This window comes from Narcine bancroftii, chromosome 1, assembly GCF_036971445.1.
Source record: "Narcine bancroftii isolate sNarBan1 chromosome 1, sNarBan1.hap1, whole genome shotgun sequence".
In the NCBI taxonomy this organism is placed as follows: Eukaryota; Metazoa; Chordata; class Chondrichthyes; order Torpediniformes; family Narcinidae; genus Narcine; species Narcine bancroftii.
This window is the reverse complement of record NC_091469.1, coordinates 454,448,762-454,469,568: the sequence shown is the minus strand read 5'-3', so window position 1 is coordinate 454,469,568 and position 20,807 is coordinate 454,448,762. Positions and strand designations below refer to the sequence as shown.

Sequence of the window (20,807 nt, the reverse complement as noted above, 5' to 3'; positions counted from 1 at the left end):
TATTTAAATAAGTATGTGTATGTTGAAGATTTACATTCTTTGTATACCTCATTAATATTTTACTTTTCCTTTGTTAATGCAATTATTAGCTGCACAAAGAATGTTTCCTCAGAAGAGCTTTTGATATGTAATTTATTTTGCATTGATTTGCCTCTTAACTATACAAGGTGAAACGAGGCATATTTTACACAAAGAAGGTGTGGAAAAAGCATTGGTGTTACTTTTGGGAGTCAACAATGATGAAATCAGAGTGGCTGCTTCTGAAGCTATATCAGTCATGAGTGAAGATGAAGCCAGCAAAGAATCTTTCAGAGCTGAAGGTAAGCATGAATGATGTAACATGATTTCAAATAACTCTTTGCTTTTCTTTGTGTAGTAACTATTTTAACACTCAACTAGTTTCATACACAGTTTAACTAGATTTTTTTAAATATTGTTTGCCAAAGGTATTTTTCGCCTGGTACCATTGCTGAAGAGTGACAATATGGAACTGAGGGAAGCTGTTAATGTAGCTCTAGCAAACCTGACAACTGCTAATTCTAGCAATGCTAAGTATGCATTTTTATTATTAATTATATATTTACTTAACATTCAAGTTTTTCTTGAATATTTTTCCCTATGAATTTAGATGTTCATTCAGTTATGGAATGAAGCATTCATTTGATGCATCATTTTTTAAAAATTCTGAAATTCATTGGAGATTAATTTTATTTTGAATATTATTTTTAGCAAAGGAGATTCATATCATAGTTTTTGGGCTATTATTTGCTCATAATTTCAAAGTTCCAGTTTAGCCTGAACTACTGTCATCAGCTAAGTCATGATCAAATGCAGAAAAAAGGCTTAAATTTCTGAGTTGGAAGAGGGTACGACAGTTTATGTGGGAAAGATGGTTAGGGTTTATGATATTCATTAATGTTTGAATGTTTTTACTGAGAATATACCCTTTCCAAAATTCCACATATTATTGTAAGGAAATTGTGCATTTATGTACCTAACTTCAGGGAGATTCCCAGGCATATCCAATATTTTAAAACTTCATTGGCAGCTGAGTATTCTATCAGTTTTATAAAATTGTTGCTGTTGGAGAAACAGTTTCATTATTAAAATTCTCCTGGATTAAAAAGTGATTTTTAAAATGACACAACCATTTTTTAAAATTTGCTTTTGTGTTGCTCTGCCATCTGCTGGCAGATGTGACAATATGGAACTGAGGGAAGCTGTTCTGGAGCCTCCATGTTGAGGCTATATTTTGTGAGGTGTCTGGGGAGATTCGGGATGCCACCGAAGACTCTCGTAAACTTCTACAGGTGTACCTTGGAGAACATTCTGGCTGGCTGCATCACTGCTGGTATGGAGGCAGCAACTCTCAGGACAAGAATAAACTCCAGAGGGTTGTTATCTTGGCCTGTGACATCACAGGCAGCAGACAACCCCATTGAGGACATCTACATGAGGTGGTGTCTTAAAAAAGCAGCCTCTATCTCAAAGACCCCTACCACCTAGGCCATACCCTCTTCACTCTGCTACCATCAGGGAAAAGATACAGGAGCCGAAAGATGAGCACTCAGTGGCAAAAGGACAGCTTCTTCCCCGCTGCCATCAGATTCCTGAATGAACCAAAGACACTGCTTTGCGTTTCTTGCACTATTATTATTGTAATGTCGTAAGATGATAATAATATGGATGTTTGCACTGTATTCTCCTCCAAAACACAGAATTTCATGACTTGTTCATGACAATAAACCCTGATTCTGATCCATGCTCACTTTTAAATCCATACATTTGCCTTAAATTTTCAAATTCTTTGCTTCTAATACCTCTTGAAGAAGAGAGTTCACAACCCTCTGAGATAATCCTCATCTCTGTCTGAAATGGACAGCTTTTTGTTCACATACCAGTACCTCAATTCTACATTCTCCTACTAGATGAAATATCCTTTCCACCTCAACCCTGTCAAGACTCCTAATGATCTTGTATGTTTCAATCAGTTTGTTCCCACTCTTCAAATAAACCTCATTTAAAAATTGATATTTTCTATCCTCACATTAGGAATGGAGTTTTTAGCAGAATATATGGAGAGATGGAAATCTTAATCTGCAACACTTGTGCCAACAGTACAGAACTCAAAAATGTTTGCCTTTAAGAGTATCCAACTCAACCCCAGGTGGATTGTTCACTGTTTTATGCCCCGCTTCATGACTTGCATAAATTTCCTCATCTCCTACTTGAAGTGTCCAGTGTTTTTCCAGATATTGTTCCTCATAAAATTTCCATGTTAATGAAGATGTTACTTTATTTTGAGACTTTGAATATGTTCTCTGTCATCCAGGGTGCTTGTGTCAGGAATGCAGGTAATGTGGCACATCCAGGAGAGTTTGTTGTGTGATCTGATCCTTGAGGTGCTGGAGATGTTATCCTGAGGATTTTGGCAAGTCACCATTGCTGGTACTTCTCTGGTATTTTGAGATGTCCATTGTAGATTGCACAGTCTCTGAAGCCTACTGGAAGGCTGAGGTCACTGTTAACTGTTAGACCATGAGTTTGGTGCTGTTACAGAGTTCTGTGTTGTGTATTGGCCTATGTGTTGTGTGGTTTTGTGTTGGAAAGTGACAGTTTGCCTTAGAGGGTGGACTGCTGAGAGAGTGGGAGATGGACTGAGCATTTGCAGAAGATGATATCGAAATTTCTGGATTTGGAAGACAAACCACCACTGGGTGTGCTGTGGAGTGGAAGGAGGCCCAAAAAATGAGTCATTGTCTGGGAGCCAGTTTAGAATGTTGGGCATTTTAAAAGGGAGGAACATTCCAAAGGCAGCCAGAAGGATCTGGACCAAGCCGTTGTTCCTCTCTCTGCAAGCAAGACAAGAAGACCACTTCGAATTTTGTGCTCTCTCTCTCCCTCCCCCCCCCCCCTCTCTCTCTCTCTCTCTCTCTCTCTCTCTCTCAAAGATCTTTTAGCTTCAATTTAACCAAACAAACTGAATTTTGTTTACGATCTTTACTTCGATTGAAATCGTAGTTTTGTGACTCTTATGTGTTTTGTGTTTGTTTTCTGTCTAAGTTTTTTTCTGTGGGCTGGTTGGAAATATAACTTAGACTTTGATCACATATGCTATATTTAGGCTGGGGAATTTATTAGTTTTACTGTTATAGAAATTTGTATATTAATGAGTGGGCGTTGTTATAAAAGGGGGGATTTTGAATTAAAGTGTGAAGGTGAATTTTTGTTAATAAAGTAATTGCTCATCTTTATCCCTGTGTGATATGCCTTCTTTCTGGTTACTGGTTTGACCTTGTAACAGGTGCAGATTTGAGGTTATTGTCTTTGATTATTCTTTTCCTCAGCCTGTTATGGCTGTGTGGGAGCATTTGGAACAATGACAAATTTCATCATTGATATTTGTCCTTATTGCAAGATAGATCAAAAGATATGGAAAATGGTCCATGTTTTCCAAGGTGTCATCATGGATCTTAATTGTCAAAGACTTTGTTGGATGGTAGGAATGAAATGGCAGAGAAAACTTCTGTTTTTCAGACATTTAATTTAGGGGTTGTCTTCTATGGTTCAGTGAAGGATTCAACAATGAGATGGAAATCCGCCTTTAAATCTGCACACATGCAAGCATATTCTGTGCAGTTCAAATTGATGGGCAAGGTTAGGTTTATCAGCGTGGAGATGCCAAAGGTTAACAGTTTTCCATTCATTCTTTAAACTAACTCCTCCTCAGCAGGAAGCTTGTTGAAGGTAAAGTTCAGTATTACAATGAGGAAGAATGTAAAGAGTTTGATGACAGTACAACTTCTCCACTATGTTTGAATCCATAAATAATAGCTACTGGGGAAGGAAGCATGCATTTCATTGACCAATAGAAGAAATATATTTCCTACAGGAAAAACTCTGTATAAGATTATTTTTAAATTGTGAAATATCCATGTAAACATGATAATGGAGGTAACTATTTCTTCCAAGGTGTATCTACTTAATTACTGGCATGTATTTTATTTGAAACAGTGCTGTTTTTGATGCTGAAGGAGTGGAACCATTGGTAAAATCACTGCATGATTCAAGAGATGCCATTATTGCCAGTGTTGCCACTACACTTACTAATCTAGCTCTCCAGGAACCAATACGTGCTAGTATTCAACGTTATGGGGCTATGACAATGATTGTGGAACCACTTAAGTCACGCAATACCCTGGTGCAGAGCAAGGCTGCACTCGTTGTGGCTTCATTGGCTTGTGATGTGAATGGAAGAACTGAGGTAAGTACATGAGCTCCCCCTTATCCATGGGGGATATATTTCAAGACCCCCAGCATATGCTTGAAACTGCAGATAGTACCAAATCCTATAGTTTTTTCCAATACATGTATACCTGCGATAAAGTTTAATTTACGCAGGTACAATAAGATACTAACAACAATAATTAATAATAAAATGGAACAATTATAAATATACTCTATTACATTCCATAAATGTGTAAGGATTACTTGAACATCAGGACTGTGATACCGCGACAGTCTATCTGATAACCGAGATGGCTACTAAATGACCTAATGTGTGGATAGTGTATACAATATGGATATACTGGAAAAGGGATGATTCACGCTACTCAGAACGACACACAATTTAAAAATATGAATTGTTTATGGAATTTTTTTGGATCATGGTTGACTGAGGGTAACAAACTGCGGAAAGCAAAACCGTGGATAAGGGGGGACCACTGTATAGTTCAAAGCTGCGATATACTATAGCATTGAGAGTGTTAAATGTAATTATAAATGAAACATTATCTTGTAGTATGACCAGCATGAAAAATGTAACATATCCAACACAATGCCTCATTTTTATCACAACAGTGTGCAAAGCATGGATTGTGTAATCAGACATGGAATTTTGCTGTTGGCTACTATAAATCTCATTAAGTATGTATATGGATATTATTTCAGCTTTAGCACCTCTTCCCAGCTCCTTTTTTGAATTTTTTTTCATTTGTACTTCAGCAAAGAAAAGGGGTATTTTCCACGTACAAGAAAGAGAACGGTGTTCTTTGTTAAAAGTTCAGCTTGGCTGCAACTTTCATACAGGCATAGCATCATGCAGTTCTCTGGCTACGTGGCTCAGACTTCTTGTGCCTGCTATACATTTACTTTGCATATCATGAAACAAAGGGGAAAATATACCACAATTTCTGATACACATTCTCACTATTTCAGGTATCCTTTCATCATGTTTTAATTTTTTCAAGTCCTTGACTGGGAAAAAAAACATTTTGAACATCTGTTTAAAAAAAAATTAAGAGCTTAAAAAGACATTTTCTTTATGTTTTAAATTTAATTGAAGAATTCCTATTTCCCTTCCCACTCCTGTACAATAAGGCATCTGACCACATCAATGCTAACAGTTCAATTACATTATTTAATGAATTGATCTTGGGGGGGAAATATAGGTTCGAGATCAGAGTGAGTCTCAGTTTGCTGGAATCACCAAATTAACTCTTCTGGCTAAGCCTGTGATATGTAACATTAACTTCAAATATAAAAAACTACTCTTGACTATGAGCTTTAAAATTCAGATTGTAATGGATTTCTGTTAATCTTGAATTATAAAATATATATTTCTTAGTAAGTTGGTTTGTGGGCTGGATACAGGGTCACACACAGGTCACATGACATTTACAGAATCTCAGAAAGTGTTCATTTTCAGAGTCAACACATAAAGCTGAAGTAGTTTCTTAATTGAAAACTCAAGTAGTATGTGGAGTTCTTAAAAGCATTTTTGTTTATTATACTGGCAGCTGTTTCAAATTCAAATTCAGTTACCATTGGAAAGACTTGTGATGTAACCACTTAAACAGAGATGAGGTCAGAAGTTTGTGGATGTGAAGTGATGAGTTGTGTTTTGGACAGAAATGAAACTGAAACAGTGGTGAAGTTATGTCACGATTTCAGAGAAACATAAATGAAGAAAGATAAATTTTGAATCCAGTTGGAAGAAATTGACTCTCCTATGAAAGACACGGGTAAAATAGTCGTCTCTGGAGAGAGAAGGAGATACTGTTCTGCATTGTATTATCCTTATCATAGGAGATGCACAAAATCAGTGGCCATAAAGAAGAGTCACTTCATTGTCTCTTTGAATAAGGAGGACAGTTTGAAGATACAGTAACCAGAAAAGGTACTGTTGTGTGTTACTCTTAGAAAAGGGGAATGCAAAACAAGTGGCTGTAAAGTAAGTAAGATTACTTCGCTCTTGATTAAGAAAGAAATTGGTGGAAAACGGACTCCATAAATCTTAGGCAAGATAAGAGGGAGTTCGTGAAATCACTTGGAGGAAGAAATATCTCTCAAAGACAACTTGTCCCAAGATCGTGTTCTATGGCGAGCTCTCCACTGGCCACCGAGACAGAAGTGCACCAAAGAAGAGGTACAAGGACTGCTTAAAGAAATCTCTTGGTGCCTGCCACATTGACCACTGCCAGTGGGCTGATATTGCCTCCAACCGTGCATCTTGGCGCCTCACAGTTCGGCGGGCAGCAACCTCCTTTGAAGAAGACCGCAGAGCCCACCTCACTGACAAAAGACAAAGGAGGAAAAACCCAACACCCAACCTCAACCAACCAATTTTCCCTTGCAACTGTACCTACCTGTCCCGCATTGGACTTGTCAGTCACCAACGAGCCTGCAGCAGACGTGGACATACCCCTCCATAAATCTTCGTCCATGAAGCCAAGCCAAAGAAAGAAACAAGCAGTATTGAAAGATTATGAGTTGGTTCCAGAAGCATAGCGACAAAAATTAAGGAGTTTGGTCAAAACAAGGAACCAATCTTATATGGATTTTGCTCTGGGAAAATCTGTATGTTTTGACTGTTGGTGCACCTCAAAAGGAATAAATAATGATTTTGATAGATTGAGAGAATTGTTGTTAATTGAGGAAATTAAAAGGTGTGTTCCAAATTAAATTAAATTATACCTGGATGAGAGAGATGTGGGGACGTGTCAGCAATTGGCAAGGTTAACGGATGAATATACCCTGATTCACAAAAAAACAAATTTCAGAATTGTGAGCCTTTTCAGGGGGTTAATGTGGAACAGACTAGTAAGCCTGAAATTAAGTCTGGGGAGATCGTTAAGAGAAAAGATGAAGGTAAGGCGGGAAAGGTCAGAACTTCTGGATTTGTATATCATTTTTGTAAGAAACCTGGTCATATTATTGTGAATTGTTTCCTGTTGAAAAGGAGAAGAGAGGAGGTTTTACAAGAAGCGTGTATTCACAGTTGAATTTAAGGAAAGCAGATGTTTCAAACCTGGTAAGGGTGTTATGGATATTTCAAACCTTTTGTGTCAGAGGGCTTGGTCTCAGTAAAGGAGGGAGAATCACAGGTTCCAGTTAAGATTCTTAGAGATACTGGAGCTGCCCAGTCACTATTGTTGGAGAATGTTTTAACTCTTGATCAAAATACTGACACTGACTTTGATTAGATGTGTTGGAGGTGAGGTAGAGTCAATATCTCTTCACAACATAGTGCTGAATTCAGAATTAGTTAAAGGGCCTGTTGTAGGAGTTATTTCAAAGTTACCTATGCAAGGAGTCTCATTTTTTATTAGGCAATGATTTGGCATTGGGTCAGTTTTGAGATTATCAAATCAGCCTAGTAAGGATGAGGTTGAAGAAGATTGTGAGATACATCCTGCATGTGCTGAAACAAGATCTTTGTCTAAGAAAATGATGAGAGCAGAGGAAGATCCAGTTGATAGAGACGTGTCCAGTGCTACTGAAATAGTTTTGAAAGAGCAGGTTAATTGTGAGAGTCAGGATTTCTCTTTGACAAGGAAAGAGTTAATTCAACAACAGAGGACAGATACAGATCATATTGACTTAAGGGACAAAGCAGTAAGTGAACAAGAGATAAAATAAATGGCCTGTGGATATTACTTGAAGGGTGAATTGTTGATGAGGAAATAGAGACCTGGTGATATTCCTACACATAAAGAGTAGTGATTCATCAAGTAGTCATTCCTAGAATTTACTGGAATGAAATTTTAAACCTAGCCCACAGTACACCTTTGGGTTGTCATCTTGGTGTAAAGAAAACCATGAATAAGATTTTGAGACAATTTTTCTGGCCTGGTTTGAGGAAGGATGTTGTAAATTGGTGCCGAATGTGTCACCTTTGTCAGGTTGTGAGGAAACCTAAGGAGGGTCTTCCAGTAGCTCCCTTGCCATCTATTCCTGTTGTTGGGAAACCTTTCACTAGGGTTATTGTGGATTGTGCAAGTTCCCTGCCTAAAACTAAGTCTGGGAATCAGTACTTGTCAACAGTTATGTGTACGGCGTCGAGATTTACAGAGGCTATACCATTAAAGAATATTAAAGCAAAAACAGTGGTAAAGGCTGTGGACAGATTTTTCAAAATTTTTGGATTACCTAAAGAGATCCAGAGTGATCAAGGATTGAACTTTATTTCCAGGTTGTTTCAGCAGTTGATTTAGGAGTTGGGTATAAAACTGATCACTTCATCTGCATACCATCCTGAAACTCAGGGATCTTTTGAAAGATTTAATTCTACTCTTCAAAATATGATGAGGATTTATTGACTGGAGAATGGGAAAGATTGGGACAAAGGTATTCATTTACTGTTATATGCAACAAGAGAGGCTATGCGGGATTCATTAGGTTTCAGCCCTTTTGAAATTGTGTTCAGACATCAGGTTAGAGGACCTTTAATGTTGGGAACAGGACTGGGTTAATGAGGATGTACAGTTGGACTTGCTGGATTATGTTTCTAAATTTAAAGATGGGTTACAAAAGGTGTAGACTTCGGCTCAGGAGAATTTGGAAATGGCTCAGTGATTATTTGACAGGAAAGCTCAAGTGAGGAATTTTAAGACAGGAACTAAAGTTTTAATTTTGTTCTCAACACATGACAATCCTTTGAGAACTAAATTTTCTGGACCATAAATAGTTAAATAAAAATTGAATTATGTTAACTATGTGATAAACACTCCAGATTGTAGGAATAAAACTCAGATTTGTCACATAAATATGTTGAAACCTTATTATGAGGATAAGGATAGTAGAGAACAGTCTGTATCAGAGATGTTAGTTGTTGACAGGGTTGAGGAAGTTATGGATCATAAGATTATGGAAATAGAATCTTGTGAGGGTAACCTTAAAGAAACCATGGTTCTTGTGTGCCTGTCTAACTCAGCAATTTTGAAAAATCTGGAGGAAACGTTAGGCCATTTTAAGTCATAAGAACAAATGCAGTTGAAAGATTTAATTTTGAAATATACAAATATGTTTCCTGATATGCCAAAAGTGATTTATCATGATGTGGATGTGGGAGGGGCAAGACCCATAAAACAACACCCATATAGAATAAACATTCAGAAGAGTAAAATCATGGATCAGGAGATGGAATATATGTTGAAAAATTAGGGGGAAGCACCTGCAGTTTTGTTACAAAAACATGATGAAACTGACGATCCAGTTGCCTACTTTTCAAAAAAATTCAGTGTTTATCAAAGGAACTATTCCAGTATTGAGAAGAAACTGTTATCTATATGCTCTGCAGAATTTTGATGTATATCTCAGTACCTCTCATGAGTGGAAGGGAAAGTTGAGAACCACTGCTCTAGACCCAATTGTTATCAAAATATTTTGCTTGAGAAAAATTGTCATTGGCCCATTTCCTTTGGAGTTATGAAACCGTGCACATAACAAGTCAATTAGGTATGATTAAAACAGTGGTTTTCAAACTTTTTCTTTCCATCCACATACCACAGAGCACCTATGGCATTGGGAAAACTTAAAGTGGTATGTGAGTTGAAAGAAAAAGGTTGAGGACCACTGATATAGATGATAAATATTAATCAACCCAGAACTGTTCTTAAGGCACATGACTAGCAACAGGCCTCCAGTCAGGGTACTAACACTCTTTAGCTTCTCCTGCAAAGCCAATATCTAATATAATTTACCACTTCATTCCACTGTTTGGCCTCAGTTCTATATACGCTGTATCCATCTCACAAGTAAACACAGATGCAAAAATTAATTTCGATCTCCCCATCTCTTCAGGCTCCATACATAGATTACCTTTAGTGTTCCATAGGACCAATCTTGTCCCTTGCTATCCTTTTACTCTTAATATATCTTTAGAAGCCTTTGGACTTTCTTTTACTTTGTCTGCCAGAGCTGCCTTCGCCCTCCTGATTTTCCTCTTGAGTGTTTTCTTGCATTTGCTCCTCAGTTATCTCACTTGTTCTTTGATGCCTATACCTGTAATGCACCACCTTCTTCTTCTTAATCAGGCCTTCAATAACTCTCTATAACCATATAACCATTTTTTCTTTGGCTTGGCTTCACGGACGAAGATTTATGGAGGGGGTAAAAGTCCACGTCAGCTGCAGGCTCGTTTGTGGCTGACAAGTCCGATGCGGGACAGGCAGACACGGTTGCAGCGGCTGCAGGGGAAAATTGGTTGGTTGGGGTTGGGTGTTGGGTTTTTCCTCCTTTGCCTTTTGTCAGTGAGGTGGGCTCTGCGGTCTTCTTCAAAGGAGGTTGCTGCCCGCCAAACTGTGAGGCGCCAAGATGCACGGTTTGAGGCGATCTCAGCCCACTGGCGGTGGTCAATGTGGCAGGCACCAAGAGATTTCTTTAGGCACTCCTTGTACCTTTTCTTTGGTGCACCTCTGTCACGGTGGCCAGTGGAGAGCTCGCCATGTAACACGATCTTGGGAAGGCGATGGTCCTCCATTCTGGAGACGTGACCCACCCAGCGCAGCTGGATCTTCAGCAGCGTGGACTCGATGCTGTCGACCTCTGCCATCTCGAGTACTTCGACGTTAGGGATGAAAGCGCTCCAATGGATGTTGAGGATGGAGCGGAGACAACGCTGGTGGAAGCGTTCTAGGAGCCGTAGGTGATGCCGGTAGAGGACCCATGATTCGGAGCCGAACAGGAGTGTGGGTATGACAACGGCTCTGTATACGCTTATCTTTGTGAGGTTTTTCAGTTGGTTGTTTTTCCAGACTCTTTTGTGTAGTCTTCCAAAGGCGCTATTTGCCTTGGCGAGTCTGTTGTCTATCTCATTGTCGATCCTTGCATCTGATGAAATGGTGCAGCCGAGATAGGTAAACTGGTTGACCGTTTTGAGTTTTGTGTGCCCGATGGAGATGTAGGGGGGCTGGTAGTCATGGTGGGGAGCTGGCTGATGGAGGACCTCAGTTTTCTTCAGGCTGACTTCCAGGCCAAACATTTTGGCAGTTTCCGCAAAGCAGGACGTCAAGCGCTGAAGAGCTGGCTCTGAATGGGCAACTAAAGCGGCATCGTCTGCAAAGAGTAGTTCACGGACAAGTTTCTCTTGTGTCTTGGTGTGAGCTTGCAGGCGCCTCAGATTGAAGAGACTGCCATCCGTGCGGTACCGGATGTAAACAGCGTCTTCATTGTTGGGGTCTATAACCATATAACCATATACAGCACAGAACAGGCCAGTTTGGCCCTACTAGTCTATGCCGGAACAAATGTCCACCCTCCTAGTCCAACTGACCAGCACCTGGTCCATACCCCTCCAATCCTCTCCCCTCCATGTAATTATCCAGTCTTTCCTTAAATGTAAATAATGTTCCTCTTATCTGTTAGTTTTTCCTTTAATTCTGACAGGAACATATAAACTTTGAACTCTCAAGCTTTCACCTTTGAAGGCTTCAAATTTACCAAGCACACTTTTGTCAGAAAGCAGTTTCTCCAGCATTGTATTTTTAGTTCAACCACGCTGTCTACAGAGTTTCGTGTTTTACTTCTGTCTCAATCTCCACTCGATAGCTCCTTTCTGACACCATCAAAATTGGCCCTTCTCCAATTTAGAATATCAACCTGAGTACAAGACTTATCCTTTTTTATAATTATTTTTAAAGCAGATCGAGGTCAACATCTTCTGAATATCTAGTGAATGTATATATCAAATGCAAGTTGACTGGTGTTTTGTTCTGTTTCAGTTTTATTATACTAATATTTGTGGAAATAAATGACTTCAATTGAAATGATACATTTCTAATTAAGTTTGTTCTCACAGCTGAGAAATGCTGGTGGATTGGAACCACTCATTGAACTGTTACATTCGGATAATGATGAAGTGAGGCGTAATACTTGTTGGGCTGTTCTCGTTTGTGGGAAAGATGAACCTACTACACATGAACTTTGTAGACTGGGGTAAGTACGTAAATCAATACACAGATTATGATTGGATATGTAGGAAAATTCCAAATATCTGTCATTTGTTTAAGCAAGTTAACTACAATTTTACAATGTAAAATATTAGATAAAACAGATTACTAATGCACGTTGGATGTCATTTGTTCTTCTCATCGTATTTAATTTATATTTTCAAATAGACAAGATTTTTTCCCCCAGAAAACAGCATGTCAATAGTCTTTCTTAGGTTCTAGTAGTTAAAATTTATTTTAATTGACATTAAAAATAATTTTGATATGAGTGGAATAAATGGTTGTGTATATTTGCAAAGTCTATGCAATATTATTTTAGCACTAAGTGCTATAAAATAGCTTCAATTTAATTTATTTTAATGGAACCATATATATAGGTGTTAATGCCTGTGATTATTCTTGACAAAGATTCATCACTGCTAATGCAATAGGAGTTGCACTGTAATTACTATGTTAAATTTATTTCAGTATTCACTGAGAGATTTTCATCAGTCCATCAGAATCAACTAAAGTAATTGCTTGGATAAATGTTGTATACTCATTGAAAACTGATTACATAATTTTTCAAAATATTTTTACTCATTTGTTGCTAGGACTATACTTGAGCTCTATTGACAATCCTTTCCTTGATTTTCCATCCTCCAAAAGAGGAAGGAAGCAAAATTTTCTCACCTACTAGTGTTTCTACTACTAGCCTGTTTTCATTGGTTTGAAAGGCTGTATAATCAGATTTTTTTTTAAATTAAAAACCTCATCCCTTCTCCTGGCACCTTTCATTCCAACCCCAAGTGGGGTGATCAGATGCCTTGTTCCATTTATAATCAGAGGCCTTTGTCAACATCACAATATAATTTGTCCCACTCTTTCTCTGGAAATGTTAAAAATATAAAAATCTGATCAAAATATTTTAAGTAGGTGAAATTTGTGGTGGGGTGCACAGCTGCATGGTCTTGCTCTCCCATAAACTGCATTTGATTTTGTTTTAATGCATTTGTGTGATTTTTTTTTAATATAAGCAATGTTAAATTTTAGAAATATCAAATAGGGAAAGAAATTAACAGGAACTTGGAATGGTTTGAATTAACTAAAGAGACCCAGAAGAGATCTGTGTACAAGGCAGCTTTTTTGATAGTAATTTGAGAAGGTTGATGAAATTTTAAAAAGGATAATTTGTATTATTTGTTAATTTGGTTCAAGCTTATTTATTATATTTAGAATTCTTAATAGATACCCAATAAATCTCATTATATTTTAAATTTGGGTGAATGTCAGTACATTAAGTTAAAGATAACGTTCATTATCGACATGCTGATAATTCTTTTTATGGTTCATTTTATTCTGCAGTGCATTGGAAATCCTGCAAGAAATAAATCTGTCTTCAGATCGTCGGAACAATTTTAGTGAAATAGCTGTGACCAGACTACTTGATCACAATGTCACTCTCAAATATATTCTGACTGGTTACTTGTCATCCACTGACATCATCAGAGATGGCTTCTATGATCCTGGTCAGGTGAAAAAAAACTTATTCTTGTATGTCTATTTCACTTTCAATTAATAACCATATATTTCAATGAATAATAGATGACCAAGTACATTGTTTTCTGCTCTAATTTCAGGCTGGTTTATAGGTACAGAACAGTGGTTTTCAAACTGCCCACCTAAACTCGCGTTCCACCTATGCTATCGGTGTTGTGTGATTACTTAAGGTGGTATGTGAGTAGGAAAAAAAGGTTTGAAAACCACTGTTTTAATTGTACCTAATTGACTCGATATGTGCACGGTTTCATAACTCCAAAGGAAATGAACCAGTGATAATTTTTCTCAAACAAAATATTTCAGTAACAATTGGGTCTACAGCAGTGATTCTCAACCTTCCCTTCGCACTCACATACCATTTTAAGCAATTCTTTACCAATCACAGCGCACATGGCATAGTGATTTAGGGGGGCAGTTTGAAAACTACTGGACTGTAGAAGATTAAACTTGGCAACACCAACTTTACATTTGGTGAATCTGCTTGTAATATAGTGATAAATAATTAATATTTAAACAGCTATTTATCAGAGAGCTACCCCATTTTTAGCCCTCTACCCTCTTTCCAGTCCCTGCTCAGCTTTTTTCTCTTCTACCCTCCCATCTGTATCCATCTATTGCTTCACCTACCTTTTTATTCGGGTATCTGCTTTCTTTTTCTTATTCCTGATGAAGGGCTCAAGTTCCAAACATTGGTTACCCTTAACTTCATGTGGATGCTGCATGACCTGCTGAGTTTCTACAGCACATTTGTGCATGGCATTACAGAGATTCTCCTGCAGCACAGCTATGTATTCTTTCTTTGGCTTGGCTTCGCGGACGAAGATTTATGGAGGGGGTAAAAAGTCCACGTCAGCTGCAGGCTCGTTTGTGGCTGACCAGTCCGATGCGGGACAGGCAGACACGATTGCAGCGGTTGCAAGGGAAAATTGGTTGGTTGGGGTTGGGTGTTGGGTTTTTCCTCCTTTGCCTTTTGTCAGTGAGGTGGGCTCTGCGGTCTTCTTCAAAGGAGGCTGCTGCCCGCCAAACTGTGAGGCGCCAAGATGCATGGTTTGAGGCGTTATCAGCCCACTGGCGGTGGTCAATGTGGCAGGCACCAAGAGATTTCTTTAGGCAGTCCTTGTACCTTTTCTTTGGTGCACCTCTGTCACGGTGGCCAGTGGAGAGCTCGCCATATAATACGATCTTGGGAAGGCGATGGTCCTCCATTCTGGAGACGTGACCCATCCAGCGCAGCTGGATCTTCAGCAGCGTGGACTCGATGCTGCCGACCTCTGCCATCTCGAGTACCTCGACGTTAGGGGTGTGAGCGCTCCAATGGATGTTGAGGATGGAGCGGAGACAACGCTGGTGGAAGCGTTCTAGGAGCCGTAGGTGGTGCCGGTAGAGGACCCATGATTCGGAGCCGAACAGGAGTGTGGGTATGACAACGGCTCTGTATACGCTTATCTTTGTGAGGTTTTTCAGTTGGTTGTTTTTCCAGACTCTTTTGTGTAGTCTTCCAAAGGCGCTATTTGCCTTGGCGAGTCTGTTGTCTATCTCATTGTCGATCCTTGCATCTGATGAAATGGTGCAGCCGAGATAGGTAAACTGGTTGACCGTTTTGAGTTTTGTGTGCCCGATGGAGATGTGGGGGGGCTGGTAGTCATGGTGGGGAGCTGGCTGATGGAGGACCTCAGTTTTCTTCAGGCTGACTTCCAGGCCAAACATTTTGGCAGTTTCCGCAAAGCAGGACGTCAAGCGCTGAAGAGCTGGCTCTGAATGGGCAACTAAAGCGGCATCATCTGCAAAGAGTAGTTCACGGACAAGTTTCTCTTGTGTCTTGGTGTGAGCTTGCAGGCGCCTCAGATTGAAGAGACTGCCATCCGTGCGGTACCGGATGTAAACAGCGTCTTCATTGTTGGGGTCTTTCATGGCTTGGTTCAGCATCATGCTGAAGAAGATTGAAAAGAGGGTTGGTGCGAGAACACAGCCTTGCTACACGCCATTGTTAATGGAGAAGGGTTCAGAGAGCTCATTGCTGTATCTGACCCGACCTTGTTGGTTTTCGTGCAGTTGGATAATCATGTTGAGGAACTTTGGGGGACATCCGATGCGCTCTAGTATTTGCCAAAGCCCTTTCCTGCTCACGGTGTCGAAGGCTTTGGTGAGGTCAACAAAGGTGATGTAGAGTCCTTTGTTTTGTTCTCTACACTTTTCTTGGAGCTGTCTGAGGGCAAAGACCATGTCAGTGGTTCCTCTGTTAGCGCGAAAGCCGCACTGTGATTCTGGGAGAATATTCTCAGCGACACTAGGTATTATTCTATTTAGTAGAATCCTAGCGAAGATTTTGCCTGCAATGGAGAGCAACGTGATTCCCCTGTAGTTTGAGCAGTCTGATTTCTCGCCTTTGTTTTTGTACAGGGTGATGATGGTGGCATCACGAAGATCCTGAGGCAGTTTACCTTGGTCCCAACAAAGCTTGAAAAACTCATGCAGTTTGGCATGCAGAGTTTTGCCGCCAGCCTTCCAGACTTCTGGGGGGATTCCATCCATACCTGCTGCTTTGCCACTTTTCAGTTGTTCGATTGCCTTATATGTCTCATCCAGGGTGGGAACCTCATCCAGCTCTAGCCTTAGGGGCTGTTGAGGGAGCTGGAGCAGGGCGGAATCTTGGACTGAGCGGTTGGTACTGAAAAGAGATTGGAAGTGTTCTGACCATCGGTTGAGGATGGAGATCTTGTCGCTGAGGAGGACTTTGCCGTCTGAGCTGCGCAGCGGGCTTTGGACTTGGGGTGAGGGGCCGTACACAGCCTTTAGAGCCTCGTAGAAACCCCTGAAGTCGCCAATGTCCGCGCTGAGCTGTGTTCGTTTGGCGAGGCTAGTCCACCACTCATTTTGGATCTCCCGGAGTTTGCGCTGAAGATGGCTGCATGCGCGACGGAAGGCTTGTTTCTTCTCTGGACAGGACGGCTTTGTAATGTGAGCCTGGTGGGCAGCTCGCTTCTTTGCCAGCAGCTCCTGGATTTCCTGGCTGTTTTCGTCAAACCAGTCCTTGTTTTTCCTGGAGGAGAAGCCCAGTACCTCTTCAGTGGATTGCAGTATGGTAGTCTTCAACTGATCCCAGAGGGTTTCAGGGGACGGGTCCGTGAGGCGGGTTGCAACGTCGAGCTTTGCTTTGAGGTTTGCCTGGAAGTTTCCTCTCGCTTCGTCTGACTGCAGTTTTCCAACATTGAACCTCTTTCTGGGGGCTTTATTGTTCCTGGGCTTTGGCTTGAAGTGAAGGTTGAGCTTGCAGCGAACCAGCCGGTGGTCAGTGTGGCATTCCGCGCTAGGCATGACCCTGGTGTGGAGCACAGCTATGTATAGTATATACTTAAAGCACCTTGGAACATATTTCACTATGATTCTTCTAGCTACACAGATTTCATGAGAATGCTATAACTAAAGGAATATCAAAAATTATTCTTTGACATTATCAGATTTTTCCCACTTGCCATGATGACCAGTTAGATTAAATTATACTACCATGCTCTTGTAAGACCTGTTTTAAGACCATAAAAATTGTTCTTGTGAGCTTTGAATTAACTTTTCCAGTTGATTCCAATCAATTATTCAATTTTAGATTCTATGATGAGCACATAACCAGAATTATGTGCAGGATTCTAAACTAGTGCTTCATGGACAGGCAAAACACATAATTGCACAGTTAGCTAATTAGCTCTGCTCACACTGAATTCACCTTCCCCTTGTCAGAACACTGAGGCATTGCTTTAAATGCAGCAATGTTATTGGCTTCATTTACACTCACCATTCCTATATTAAAAATAATTCATTATTTATTTAGACATTTAGTGCTTTATTGTTTGTTTCTTTCCCACCTCCCTAAGTTAATACTCGAGTGGAAGCAATTGTTTCATATCAATCTCATTGAACCTTTCAAAAAATAAATGAAAATCAAAAACTGAAGGCATTAGAGATCTAAAATAAAAAGAGGAAAAAAAAAAGACCAGATCAGGCTGCACCTTTGGGAAGAAACACAGAAATTAATACTCCAACACAAAACATTTTCTCCTCACAGATGCAGCCTGACTTTCTGAGCATTTTCAATATATTTTTTTTAATTATTGAAATATTCAGTTACTTTTTTTTTGCTTTTCTGGAGAAAACAGCCCAGCCCAGCTCAGCTCAATATTAATGCCTTATTTCTACTTTAAATAGGAACATAGGAAGTAGGAACAGGAGTAGGCCAAAAATGGCCCATCGAGCCTGCTCCATCATTCAATACGATCATGGCTGATCTAATTTATGACCTAACTCCACCTACCTGCCTTCTCCCCATATCCCCTAATTCCTCTATCACGTAAAAATTTATCTAACCAAATTTTAAATATGTTTAATGAGGCAGCCTCAACCACTTCCCTGGTTAGAGAATTCCAAACATTCACTACTCTCTGGGAAAAACTATTTTTCCTCATCTCTGTCCTAAATCTACTCCCCCGAATCTTGAGACTGTGTCCTCTCATTTTAGTTTCCCGGGCCAGCTCAAAAAACCTTCCTACATCTATCCTATCCATACCCTTCATAATCCTATATGTTTCTATAAGATCTCCTCTCATTCTTCTGAACTCGAGCGAATACAATCCTAGATGATTTAATCTTTCATCATAAGTCAACCCCTTCATCCCAGGGATCAACCTAGTAAACCTCCTCTGGACCGTCTCCAAAGCCAGTATATCCTTCCTCAAATAACTCCTCCACTTATTCCATTGGTTTAATAATCAGAACAATGCATCAAATATGGTCTAACTTGTATGCTCCATGGATTTAATGTTACATTCTTGCTTATGTGTTTTATTTCAGTGGCTTTTAAAACAATATTTTTTTTGTTTTTGTTTTTTATGATATAAGATTATAGGACAGGAGCAGAATTAGGCCATTGAAGTGCTAGTTGTTGAAATAGACAAAGACGATGTGGACAAACAATAATCATGGCTTTTATTAGCAGAAACTCATGGTACAATAATGAAAGACAATAGGTGCATATACAGTTATACCCAAGGAGAGTGTCCTTAATAGTAGAGATAATGCACAGCTAATGTTAGTACAGCAAGGCTCACCAGAGGGGAGACAGGCAGCTTGGCAGACATTCACCACAGTCTCCCCCCAGCAGAAGAAGGGTTAAAATCAAAAGGACAGCTGCTAGGAAAGACTGAAGCAAGGATACCATGATTGGCATTGAGAATACTCTAACAACCAAACTACGCCAGTATCTAGCAAGCAATCGAAATATAATGAGATGTTTTATGAATATGTCAGCTTATCAGGTTGTTTATGAATTCTAGTGGCTTTTTCTCAGAACAGGTGGCTCCTTTGCAACCTTGGGAACTGGTACAGTTCCTTGGTCTGTAGTGTGGGAAGGACTGACTTTTGGACCCGCTCCAGAATCGCCAGCGTGAGGCAGTGGAGCCTCAGCATGGCCATCTGAAAGCTTACTAGGGGGTCACAGGCTGGGGGGGTGAGCCCATATCTCAGACTCACTCTGAGTAGGGGTGTGAGGAATGGGCGAACCAGGCGAGGCTAGATCTCTTAGGGGTACAGTGTCAGTACTCCCGTCTGGGAATTTAACATGAGCGTAGTTGGGGGTGGTATGCAGTAGCTGAACTGGTTGGACTATAGGGTCTGTTTTACGCGCCCAAGCATGGCTCTTCAGCAGCACGGTCCCAGGCTCAGATAAACAGGCTGGCCAGTCCATCACAGTTCCTGATTTCCTAGGAAAGGCAAACATACGTTCATGAGGTGTTTGATTTGTTGCAGTACACAATAAAGATTGAATAGAATATAGTGCCTCAGGCAGCACCTCCTGCCACCGGGTAACAGGGTAACCATGTGTTTTTAAAGCAATATTAACAGTCTTCCAGACTGTAGCATTAGCCCTTTCAACCTGACCATTGCCCTGTGGGTTGTAGCTCATGGATTGGCTCGTGGCAATCCCCTTTCGTAGCAGGGCTCGCCGCAGTTCAGCGCTCATGAATGCTGAGCCTCTATCGATATGAATGAAATTGGGAGAACCAAAAATGCTGAAAATTCTGTCAAGTGACTTAATGACAGACGCTGACGAGATGTCAGGGCAGGGTATGGCAAAGGGAAACCTGGAATATTCGTCATTTACAGTAAGGAATTGTACATTTTTGTTGTTGGAAGGTAACAGCCCTTTAAAATCTAAGCTAATCCTCTCAAAAGATCAGGTTGCCTTGATGAGAGTGGCCTCTGGAACTTTGAAGTATTGCAGTTTGCATTCTGCGCAAACAGGACAGCTTTTGATCAGTTTCCTGACTTCTTCCAGAGAGTAAGGAAGGTTGTTAGCCCTTATGTAGTGGAAGAATCTCGTGACTCCTGGGTGGCACAGTCTGCTATTATATCCAAGGGGAGTGTCCTTAACAGTAGAGATAATGCACAGCCAATGTTAGTACAGCAAGGCTCGCCAGAGGGGAGACAAACAGCTTGGCAGACATTCACCACAGCCATTCAGCCTATTGGGTCTGTTCTGACATTCAAATCATGGGTCGTGTATTTTTTTTTCCTTTCAACCTCATTCTCCTGCCTTCTCCCTGTAACCTATCAACCTCTGCTTTAAATGTACCTAATAATGCGATCACCACAGCTGACTGTAGCAACGAATTCCACAGATCCACAACCCTCTGTTCTCAAGGGATATTTTTATTCTGAGGCTGTGCCCTCTGGCTGTGGACTCTTCCACTATTGGAAACATCTCCTCATCCATGTATCCAGTCCTTTCAATATTTGAAATTTTTCAATGAGAACCTACCTCATCCTTTTGAACTGCAGCAAGTACAAGCCCAGAGCCATCAAACGTTCCTTGTGTGTTAACCTATAATCCTTGGGATCATTCTTGTAAATCTCATCTGGACCATCTCCAATGCCAGCACACCATTCTTGGATATGAGATCGAAAACTGCTCACATTACTTCAAATGTGGTCTGACCATTGACTTGCAAAGACTAAGCATTACATCTTTGCTTTTATATTCTAGTTCTCTTG

General features: G+C 40.2%; 1 protein-coding gene across 4 annotated transcripts in view; it reads left to right on the top strand.

The window, feature by feature from the left end:
• armc3 (armadillo repeat containing 3) overlaps positions 1-20,807 on the top strand; it is a 117,695-nt gene that overhangs the window by 58,844 nt on the left and 38,044 nt on the right. For all 4 annotated transcript variants that reach the window (XM_069914611.1, XM_069914612.1, XM_069914610.1 and 1 more), the window contains 5 exons: positions 168-320; positions 447-552; positions 4,015-4,264; positions 12,080-12,216; positions 13,575-13,743. In XM_069914611.1, the coding sequence (XP_069770712.1) occupies positions 168-320; positions 447-552; positions 4,015-4,264; positions 12,080-12,216; positions 13,575-13,743 (815 nt within the window). The remainder of the gene's footprint in view (positions 1-167; positions 321-446; positions 553-4,014; positions 4,265-12,079; positions 12,217-13,574; positions 13,744-20,807) is intronic.